General features: G+C 37.6%; 1 protein-coding gene across 3 annotated transcripts in view; it reads left to right on the plus strand.

Annotated features, from left to right (window-relative positions):
- MYPN (myopalladin) overlaps positions 1 to 12,000 on the plus strand; it is a 95,537-nt gene that overhangs the window by 73,020 nt on the left and 10,517 nt on the right. For 2 of the 3 annotated variants that reach the window (XM_081267309.1, XM_081267307.1), the window contains exons 13-18: positions 3,891 to 4,112; positions 5,294 to 5,443; positions 6,798 to 6,880; positions 8,091 to 8,217; positions 9,565 to 9,772; positions 11,377 to 11,542. In XM_081267309.1, coding sequence (XP_081123435.1) covers positions 3,891 to 4,112; positions 5,294 to 5,443; positions 6,798 to 6,880; positions 8,091 to 8,217; positions 9,565 to 9,772; positions 11,377 to 11,542 — 956 coding nt within the window. Of the gene's footprint in view, positions 1 to 3,890; positions 4,113 to 5,293; positions 5,444 to 6,797; positions 6,881 to 8,090; positions 8,218 to 9,487; positions 9,773 to 11,376; positions 11,543 to 12,000 lie in introns of those variants that run through there. The other variant, XM_081267308.1, reaches the window with a different exon arrangement.

The raw sequence follows: 12,000 nt of genomic DNA on the forward strand, positions 1-12,000 counted from the left end.
AAATCTTCACTTGACTACATAGATTCTGATTGTAGATAGTACCTGCTATGGTAGCAATGCATTTTATTTATTTATAATATTTTTTTTAGTTGTCAATGAGCCTTTATTTTATTTATTTATATGCGGTACTGAGAATCAAACCCAGTGTGTCACACATGCTAGGCAAGTACTCTGCCACTGAGCCACAATCTCAGCCTCTTATTTTATTTATTTTTTTTAATTTTTTTTTAGTTATAGTTGGACACAATGCCTTTATTTTATTTATTCTTATGTGGTGCTGGGGATCGAACCCAGATCCTTGCACGTGCTAGACAACCACTTTACCGCTGAGCCACAACCCCAGCCCCCTTTTATTTGTTTTTTAAATATGGAACACTTCACAAATTTGCTTGTTATCCTTGCACAGGGCCTGTGTTAATCTCTGTATCATTCCAATTTTAGTATATGTGCTACCAAAACGAGCATTAACAATCCATTTTAATCAGCTGATTAAAAAGATGAAAACTTAGAAACATGCAAAAATTAAGCAAAACTCTGGTGTTAACTTGAACATTTAAATATAAAATAAGTTTGTGCATCTTTCAGGGATTTATTCTTAAATATACGATTGGGATTAAAAGTATTTTTATACAACCTCCTTGAAGGCGGAGTCTGTGTTTATAAAATGTCACATTTTCCATATTCATCATAGTATTTAGCACATAGCAGGTGCTTGCTAAGAATTTGTGAGCAGGGTCAGGGAGTTGGCTACAAACACTGATTATTTCAAGGAAGGGAATGAGTGATTATTAGATAAATAGTAAAGAAATCATTCTCTATGTATGTTAACCTCCAAGTTTATCTAGGAACCTTTGTTGTTCCAAATCTGCCTATGTGTGGAATGGAAGGGAGAATACTTTCTCCAGCACATAAGATTTTATTTAGGCTAGGGGTTTGGCTTGGTAGTAGAGCACTTACCCAGCATGTGTGAGGCCCTGTGTTCTATCTTTAGCACCATTAAAAAGAATTTTTTCTTTTTGTGGGGATGGGGGGAGCCTACCTGGGGTTGAAGTCAGGGGCACTCAACCACTGAGCCACATCCCCAGTCCTATTTTGTATTTGAATTAGAGACAGGGTTCTCACCAAGTTGCTTAGCATCTCACTTTTGCTAAGGCTGGCTTTGAACTCATGATCCTCCTGCCTCAGCCTTCCAGGCTGCTGAGATTACAGGCAGTGCCATCGCGCCCAGCTGAATTTTTTTCTTTTAGTACACATCATACCCAAAATACATGGGGAACCTTTCTCAAGGTTTGAACCTGTTTCATTATTTGCCCCTGCAGTTCAGACTCAGAACTCAGAGTAGAGGAAGGCTGTAGTGAGCTCGGGCAGTGAGTGCTAGATGCCAGCCCCTATCTTAACAATGTCTGTATCTGATTGGGATGTATTGTTCTCAACAGAAGAAAAGTGCCTTTCCACAACTCTGCCAATTTGAAAAAACTTCTGAAGTCTAATGTTTCAAGTAGTCAAATTATCATCCTTAAGAGGATTATATTTAAAGAAAAGAAATGAGGCTGTGTTTTCAAATGTCATATTCTTCTGAAATAAATTTAAGTTAGCTTTTCCATCACTTTTATAAAGCAACTAAAGATTTTCTTTAGGCTAGGGTTATAGCTTGGTGGCAGTTCATGAGCCTGGAAAGGATGGGTCATTTATCACTGATTTAATTTCCATACTGGCTAGATTCATACAGGAAAAAAAAAATTCTCTCCTTTGGGCACCTACAAGCAGCTGACACAGAAACTCCTGTAGTTACTCAAAAACGGAATGAGGCAAGGAAAAATGAAGACCACAGCATAAACCCAGTACTGGGAATTTAAAACACATCCAACTGACAGTGGATCAGTAGTGCAACTTTTATGCTGGACGTATGCAGAAAGTTTCTTTAAATTTAACTTAAACATATTCTTATTTTTTGCAAATTTCCTGATGAAATTTGACTCACAGTGTTCATAACTAAAAATGACAACTTGAATTCAAGTGTAGTATAGATAGAGCCACCACTTTAATAAAATTTTACCCTTAACCCAAGTACATTGTTCAGATTCCTCAAAGATGTGGTAAGGTTGAAGCAAGTGATGACCTTTATGTCATTTATGTATTCAGTCATTCTTCATATATGTATTGAACACCTGTCAGGGGGCAGCATTATTCTAGGTGATATTAATAGAGTGGGAAGAAAGTCATCCAAGATCCCTGCTCTTGTGAAGCAAACATTCTGACACCTAGATAGTCATTCAATCAATAAATAAGAAAAATACCAGCTAGTATAGTATCACTATATGGGGAATTAGAATGGAGAGTTAGCTTAGATGAAGTGACTGGGAAGAGTTCATTTCAACTTGACAGATAGGATTTAACAGGGAGAGAGAGTAAGAGGAATCCAGGATAAGTCTTAAAATTAAGGTTTAGCTGAGTGTATTCAAAGAGTGTCCCAAAGACCTGCGCCAAACTTCAAACTGTCAACTTGAGATAACTACAGAAATGGAAATTAACCATTAAGGAATTTTTATAGCAATTTAACAGGGAAATATTATGTGCATAAATATAATAATTTTGTTTTCCTTGTTAATTTCATTTTGCTAGTAATTCATTTTGTTTTTATTTTACAAAAGTACAAATTAGAAAATTTTCAAAACCTGGTTTTTACCATAGACAGTATGAGAAGCTCTGGTTGAACCATTTAACCAAGTATATGAATCTCAGTGGCACCATTTCCTGAGATGAAGAGCAGGCTAGGAGCACCTCTGGGAGACAGAAATCAGGTGTGTTGTTTGAGCCAAACTAATTTTGAGGTGCCCATTGAGCACCACAATGTAGAATTAATCATTGGGTATATGATTCTGAAGTTCTAGAGAGGAATCAGGCTTGGAAATAGGGCTTTGGGAGTCCTCAGCATACAGAAGCTGTCTGCAGCTGTGAGATTGAATGAGATCACCAAGAGCAGAGGATTAGGTGCCAGCAGAGGAGAATGATCAGATGCTGCTAGAGAAAAAGAAGGAAAAACAGTATAGTGTGTCATGAAACCCAATAGAAGAAAATGTTTCAAAAAGGAAAAGTAGTCAACTCTGAGAGGTCAAGTAAGGTAAGAACAGAAAAGTGATGATTCCATTTGGCTAATTTACAGACCCTAACAGCAGCATTTTCAGTGGAACAGTGAGAACACAAGCTTAATTGGAGTAGCCTACCAAAGTAGGCAACAAGAAAGCCATCTGGTAACAATAGAGGTGGGGGTATTTCATTGCAGTTGCTTTTTTTTTTTTTTTTTTTTTTTTTTTTGTGGCACTGGGGATCAAACCCAGGGCTTCATGCATGCTGAGCAAATACTCTCTCACTGAGCTGTACCCCCAGCCCTACAGTTACTTCAAATAGTTCTGTTGTTAAGGGAACTGAGAAATGTAGTGAAGGCCATCGCAGAGCTAGGAGAGGTTTATTCAGGACAAAAATGTCTAGAAGAGACAGGAAGTTGGTGATGCAGGCATGTATCAGAATGCAGGGAAGAACATCTTTGCCAAAAAACTCTATAGGCAGTTCTGCATATTTAAATGAATGTTAACTGTAGTTATAGAAATTATATTCCATTTTCACTCTAGTCCCTACAGAATTCTACTGAAGTTCCAATTTCAAGGTAAGAAATCAGAATTCACTAAGGCAGTTTGGGATTTTAGTAGAAATACTGAAATTTCCCTTTATGCTCCATGGCAAGTGGCTGGCAGTGGGACATGCCTGCTTCATTGAGTTTCGTAGTATAAATCTGATATCTGAATCTGTAAATTACATCCTCAATTATAGTGGTGGACATGTTCTTCCTCACCATAGGAATAGAACTTTAAACATATTTGTCATTTTGACAGGAATACAAAATTTCCAGCTTTGAACAGAGGCTGATGAATGAAATAGAGTTTCGCTTGGAACGTACACCTGTTGATGAATCAGATGATGAAATCCAACACGACGAGATCCCCACGGGCAAGTGTATTGCTCCCATCTTTGACAAAAGACTCAAGCACTTCCGGGTTACAGAAGGCTCTCCAGTCACATTCACCTGCAAAATTGTTGGCATACCTGTTCCAAAGGTAGGAGAAGATGACCAGCGGTTAACCATCCAACAGCACAGAATGATAGACAGTGTGTTCAAAACGGTCTTAACATACTCTTGTGTATCTACAGAGGGAATGAAAATCAATACGAGAAATGAGCAAAACCCAGTTATTTGACTAAAATGAGAATATCAGGAATAGGATCATTAAATAAAGCAAAAAGAAATCAGACTTGTTAGAATTTTAATAAAATTTCTGAATAAATTTTTTAGTCACAATACTGTACTATGGGCTATTGATTCTCTTAACCATCAAACTCATCAATCTAACATTTTTCATTATATTTAAAATCTATTGAATACACATAGGGTGCCTGTTGTACAAAGCAAGCTATATTTGTATTATTACTATTAGGTTGGTAAATGCCGAAAATGTCATATCATTATCACTGACTGCTGAAAAATCTTATGAGTCACCAGATTTTTTGGCAAGTCAGCTAAGAGAAGGATTTACACCTGGTGTGGCTGAGGCAGGAGATCTCTTCACTCTACTTTCACAAACATTTGCCTGATGTTATTATCTATGGTTAGGTAACCAGGAAAAGTAGAAAGGGCAGTTGCAACCAGTACTTTATCCCCCCTGTCTTTGAGAGATATCCTTGACATATGCAGAACTTGTCAGGAAGAAAAATTTTTTATTTTGGCTAGATGAGAAATTTAGCTAGTTAATTTTAGCCTTATTCAACTTGGTATATTAAACCATCCTCTCCTTTCAAGCATGGTGAGCTATCATGGGTACTGAGATCTGCAACTGCAGGAGACTTAAATATGTATATAAGTAATAAGAAAAGAGTCAGGTAACTGGTTTTCATTGTTTTGCCTCTGAAGACACATCTGGTTCTTAGGGTATCTTCTAAACTAATAATGAAGTACAATAAAATACTCAAAAGCTTTATCTTAGTCCTAAATTATATTGAATTTTTGACTTAAGTATTATATAATGGAGGGGTATATCATACTATCATTTTAAATAAGTTTTATAGCCTTTTTTCCAAGTGCTTTGAAAAGAGGAACATGTTGTAGAAATGATAGTTGACACTTGCCTCACCCTACTCCCTAGTTCTTTATCTTCTAAAGATATATGGAACATTATATATGCACATATATACATGCACACATGCATATACATATAATCTTCTTGATTATCTTTCACTTCAGGTTTACTGGTTCAAAGATGGGAAGCAGATTTCTAAGAGAAATGAGCACTGCAAAATGAGGCGAGAAGGAGATGGGACGTGTTCTCTGCACATTGAATCCACCACCAGTGATGACGATGGCAACTACACGATCATGGCAGCCAACCCCCAGGTGGAGACGCAGGGTTACGCACTGTGCTGCACTCTGAGGAAGGAGCGGTTGATGTCATTGTGAATGAGACCTTGAGAAGTGCGAGTTACTCAGGATTGCTGAGGAAAATGAATGAGAAGCATTGTGATTGTGTGTAACTAGAGCGCAGCATCACAACCTAAAAGACTAGTTAGCCACTGATGGGTCACTCAACATTTCAGGCTTTGTCAAAGGACATTGGTACTATTTCTTCACTACATTTCCCTCCCATACCTGTTGGGCTGAATTTTATGTTTGTCAACTCCTTGAGTCTCTTAAGGAGTTAATGAGTCATTCTACCAATTATTCTATCAAAGTACAATATGTCATTTTTGTTCTTTAGAGAATAGGTAAATTACTTCAAAAAGGCTTTAAGTGTCCTTCAAATTCATATCCTTCTTTTTCTTGATAAAAATTGAAAAGTTATAATCTAATCTCTCACCTTCTTTTTTGAATGAGGCCAAGTCTTAAAATTTCCCTAAAAGATAGGCCAGAAAAAAATATCTTTAATTACTAATTTTTAAAATAGTTTTTTTTTTAACTTGGAGATGGACTCAATACTTTTTATTTACTTGTTTGTTTATGTATGTATTTATTTATTCACTATTTATTTATTCATTTATTTATTTTTATGTGGTGCTGAGGCAAGCGCTCTACCACTGAGGTACAACCCCAGCCCTTAATCACTATTCAAATACAAAGTACAGAATTATAATTTCTACTCTCATCCACTCTTCCTAGTGAAAGAACAGCATGAATCTCTATTGAGAAAAGTATAAAACTATTTGGCCATGCTCTCTGCATTGTGGCTACAAGTTGTATTAGGCTCACAAAAATTTAAAGAAAAACTTTTTATATTTGTGCTCTGTTCATTTCTCAGGTTAAAATAAAAATCATCACGATAGTCTTAAAAAAATCTCTACCCCTGGAATATGAAGACAAGAAGTCATATTATATTGTTTTCATTCCACTCCTACAAAGAAAAATTCATAATAGCAAAAAGTTTCATAATGTTCTAATGCAGAAAAAAAAAACATATAAATTGAAAAAAAACGTAGATTTCTTTCTTTTTTCTTTTCTTTTCTTTTCTTTTTTTTTTTAATTCAGTACTGGGGACTGAACCCAAGTCATTTCACATGAGCCCTTACCACAGAGCTACCACACCCCCCAGCCCCCATTCCTTTTAACTTTTGAGACAGGGTCTCACTGAGTAGCCCAGGATGACCTGACTTGTGATCCTCCTCCCTCAACCACCACAGTGGCTGGGATTGCAGGTACACACTACCATGTCCTTCTGAAGTTCTTAATTTAATCTTGTTCTTTTCCTATTTCTCAGGGGAGAATCAGCTGTTCTGGCCACTTGATGGTACAGAGTTTGCCCATTCGCAGTCGGCTAACCCCTGCGGGTCAGTCTCACAGGTAAAGATAGGAAGAATCCACTTTCTGGGGGCTCCTCCCATATGCCTACCCTCCACAAACAGCACCAAAGTTGTTGGGTCTACATATTGTTACTTAAAGGTAGCCTTCCGCCAGCAGCACCAGCACCACTTTCGAGTTTGTCGGAAATATAGAAGTTCAAGCCAACCCCAGATTACCGAATCAGAATCTGCATTTTAACAACATGCCATGTGATTCACAAGCACATTAATATTTGAGAAATACTGATTTTTGGTACATTTTAATAGTTAAAAATTTGTAACCAGCAGTAGCACCTGTGTACATAAGATATAAATTAGATCCTTTGAATTGAGTCACTGTCTTCTCTTTAATAAAACAGGAGCCTTTAATGATTATATGTATATAGAGCAATTATTTTTGCTGTCTCCACTACAGCAATTAGCTTTTTATCCTCTCTGATTTTACTAACCACTAAGAAGAAAGAGCGTGGCTTGAGTCTTATGGTGCCACAAAGTCTTAGCAAAGCATTCCATAGTTGCTGACACATATGAATTAAATGTGACTTACCAAAGGAATAAAAATAGCAACGCATGTTTCAGCTACAGTATTTCATCAGCCTTGCAACTATACCTTCTTCTTTTTTTAAGAACAGCTGTTACTGTTGGTCAGTCTTACCCAGTTTAAGTTCATGGACATCTTTAATGGTCTGCCATAATTTATAACTAGGTTAAACTTTATTACTCAAAGCCAAAGAGATTGAAGCTGCCTTGTTCTGGATAATAAACAGGACTTCTCTTTTGGTCTCTCTTTTGAGGTTCAGATTGAATACTGATTTATTTGTTTATTTTGAACAACTGGTCAAACCCACAGCAAGAAAGCTGAGCCACTTAACCCAGAATGACTTCAGAGAGAAAGAAGCTAAAGCCTGTTTATTTGATTACAGATCTCCCAAGATAATCCTACAGTTTATGACATGCTTACCACTTTGCTTTCTTTTTCTTTTTAATTAACTCCACACTATCATTATTATTATTATTACTATTATTATTATTATTAATTTTCTGCCCTAGAAGGCTCTTTCCCCTCCCCACCCCAAAAAAAGAAAGAAAGAAAGAAAGAAAGAAAAAAACGCTGCTGCTGTCTTTATAGTCCTATAGCCATGCCAAAATACCTGTTGCTATGAGTTTGTAAAATGGCTTCTATGTCTGAAACCTGAACATACTTGTTCTAGGGGAAGGTCCCGAGTGCAAGAAAGAGACAAAGAGCCTCTACAGGAACGCTTTTTCCGACCACATTTTCTGCAGGCTCCTGGGGATATGGTAGCTCACGAGGGGCGCCTCTGTCGGCTGGACTGTAAGGTAGATTCTTAGCACTTGTCCTTAGTTCCAGATCTACTCAGATTTTGCATTTGATTGTTTGCTTGCATTTATATTTTTGTTTGTATTTGTTTTGTTGGAGCTGTGGTTTCCAAAGAAGGAATTCTTGGCAAAGGGATAGATCATTTTCCACATAGGCTTTTTTGGAAAATTTAATACCAGACAAAATTAAATTATTTCATGAAATTTTTAAGTCATTATATTTTTTGGCATTGTATTAAATTAATTGCATTTTTAAAATACAACCAAGGAGGTGATATAATTTGAACATTTCCTTCCACGTGGTGTCTGGAAAGTTTTTATTTCTGTGTGATTTTTTTTCTTTGTATCCCTGAAATGATTATTATGAGGTGTAGCCTTTAAAAAATTATAGTCATGAAACAATGATTGTGAGGCAGTTTAGGAGAGCAGAATATGGTTTCTCATACTAATAAACATCCATCACGTTTAGTGAATCTGTATTCTAATTTTTAAATTAAAAACTAGGTGTGAGATGAGCAGGGCAGATACCTCTTAATATGATGAGAAACCTAAGTCACCACTTCTGCCCCAGACAAAATGCGGAATGCTGTGGAAAATTTAGATGCAAATTTGGGGAGGCTTGAGGTTAAGCATTCGTTCAGAATGCAACTCTATCAGTGATTCCTAGTCTCCCATTGCTGCCTAAATAATATTCAGATTGACTGTTATTTCCCCCTCACAAAACTCTAAAAACTACAAGGTCTGAGTCCTCTCCTTAGAGATTCTGGTTTAATATTCTAAGTGGACACTGGAATTTTTTTAATATGTATTTTTTATTTGTATACAATACATTTATTTTATTTACTTTTATGTGGTGCTAAGGATCGAACCCAGTGCCTCACACATGCTAGGTGAGCTCTCTACCGCTGAGCCTCAATCCTGGGCACTGGAATTTTTAAACCCACTCCATCCTCTTATACTTTGCAGCAAAATTTGAGAACCCTGGTTTATTATCTGACCTTTCTCATATCTAACTCATGCTTATTAAGTTTACAAGCAATATATCATCTCTGATGTTGATGCTTCAGGTCTGTTTTATCTATAGCTTAATTCTTATTTATTCTGATGAATATAATCAAATAGATTAATCGTGACCTAAACTGGGGTCAAAATACCATATCATTTAAATTCATGCAGAAATTCATTCAGAACCCTCCCTCTTCTCCCTGTACTGCTCCAGAAGGGTTCTCATCACTCCATGTTTTCTCTCACTGTATACTTGCCAAACAAGGATGAAGAATTCAACCACCAAATAAATCTGCCTGTCATCAGTCTGTCATTTGCCTCAGCTGTCCTGTTGTTTATTAGGTGAGTGGCTTACCGCCCCCAGAGCTGACGTGGCTGCTCAATGGCCAACCTGTGCTACCAGATGCCTCCCACAAGATGCTGGTCAGGGAGACGGGAATCCACTCTCTGCTCATTGACCCACTCACCCAGCGGGATGCGGGGACCTATACGTGTGTGGCTACCAACAAAACTGGGCAGAATTCTTTTAGTCTGGAGCTCACTGTAGTAGGTAAGGTTTGCTGCTGGGACCCCCAGACATAACTCCCTTCAAAATTATTGTGCAAATATGCAGAATCTCTGGCAGAATTCCTTAGTCCTTTACTCCGCCAATCTCAGTTTCCGCTTCACTGTAGTAAGGACCATATTTCTAGATTGCTTTCAAAAACAGTGTTAATGTTAAAACAGAACGCAGAACCTTGTACATATTACACATGCAATAAAGGGAGCATTGTAATTATTCATTGAGCAATCAACAAATTGACTGTCACTACATTCCAGTCATTTGTCCTGCAGTCAATGTATTATTCCTGAAACATACCAGGCTTTTTTTAAATCTCCCTAAGTTACAGGCTTTTACATCTGTGGCCCCTCTATCTAGAATACCCTTCTTAGCCCAGCAGCTTCTTATTCATTCTCTAAAGACTAACTCAAGTGTCACCCCCCGGCACAGTAGATCCACCAAGCACAACTACTCCTTCCCAGTCCTCCTCTGTATTTCTATGCCAGTAATCTCAGCTACTGGAGGGATGAGGCAAAAGTACCACAAATTCAAGCCCAGCCTGGGCAACTTAATGAGACCCTCTATCTCAAAAAAAAAAAAAGAAAGAAAGAAAGAAAGAAATGAAAAGCATGGCCTTCTGTGTAATTGTTCATTTCTTTGCATGAGCTTCTGAAGTCAGAGACTCTGACTTGTTGTGTGTATCTCTAGTATCAGCCTTAGTGCCTAGAACATGGAGGGTGCTTGGCAAATTTGAGCTGATAAGAGAACAAACCCTTATCTTATAAGCTAATGTGAACAAAATGCTGTCATGCCTATAGAGGAGGAAAGCAAAACATCACCTACAAGGAGCCACCCCTATAGGGCAGCAGTCTAACCAGAATTAAGTTTCAGAATTTAGGAATTCTGGAGTTGGGTTTTCTCCTGCTGTCTTGCAGTCTGATGAGCTCACAGTATCTTCAGCACATCATTCCTGTCTGCAAATAAATGCTTATTTATCTTTTTTCCATTCCTTACAATGAATTTCCTCTTGCCAACAGAATAGGAAAGATTCATTTTGCAAGGATACATTGATTGCAGATCTTTACCTTTTTCCCCACCATTTTGCTTTAACCTTGACTTTGAAACCCTGACATAAGAGGTTCTGGACAAAAGAAAAACCTTCTTAGAAAGTGTAATTTTGTGTATTTTTAAAAACCATATGATTCTGTAGGTATGAGGTTTTTTTTTTTTTCCAAAACAAAAAGTTGGGGAAAACTGATACATCTCCTATGAAATACATTCCTCCAAAAAAGAAAAAAAAAGATCAATTTTAGTATATAAAGAATGTTGTTTCTCAAAAGTTATTATTGCACAGTTAAAGAAAATCCTCTAATTTAACCATTCCTAGCATTTGCATCCCAGATCTTCAAGTGTTATCTCACACAGGATGTACAGAGATGTCTGGCCCAATTTTTTTTTTTTTTTTTTTTTTGTAAACATTTATGGAGCTTGATCAAGGCAATGATCCTCACTAAGGGGTACAAGAAGTGTTCTGAATTTCAGAATGTAGTGTATTTGAGGCATGAACTTCAAAGCACTTACTATTCAAACAAGAAATCTCTTCTCTCATTCAGCAAAAGAAGTAAAGAAAGCACCTGTGATCCTGGAGAAACTGCAAAATAGCGGTGTTCCCGAGGGCCACCCAGTGAGACTGGAGTGCCGCGTGATAGGCATGCCCCCACCCGTGTTCTACTGGAAGAAAGACAATGAGACCATCCCTTCCACCAGAGAAAGGATCAGGTATGGCAGCCACCACAGGGACCTGTGCGCTTGGAGCACATGTTGGGCCACCTAATAAGATTGTAGCCTTTTGGGTCTTGCTTCCTAGAAATATGCTCTTGAGTTTCATTCACATTATTGTGTATATCAAGAATTTATTCCTTTTTTTGTCATTGTTTTTGTTGTATGTTGTATGGTTGTCTCAGAGATTAAAAACTTTAAGTTTAAAATTATACAATAAATTTATGAAGTATTTATGGCTTCTATATCCCCACCTTCTCACCGATGTGTCTCTGCTTGTAGCTTTTCTTCCTTGAGTACTCTCTTCCATGTCTTCCTCCAACTACGGTCTACCTCCCCAGTGTCTGTGATCCCTCAGGCTCAGTTCAAAATCTTGACCTCCAGGCAGAGCAGTGCCCCTGCTTCCTCCCCTCCCCAGTCCAGGACTGGGTCTGTATTCTGTGATCCAGGTCTGAGCC

The sequence above is a fragment of the Spermophilus citellus genome (genome assembly GCF_964194105.1).
Source record: "Spermophilus citellus genome assembly, chromosome: 15".
NCBI classification, from domain to species: domain Eukaryota; kingdom Metazoa; phylum Chordata; class Mammalia; order Rodentia; family Sciuridae; genus Spermophilus; species Spermophilus citellus.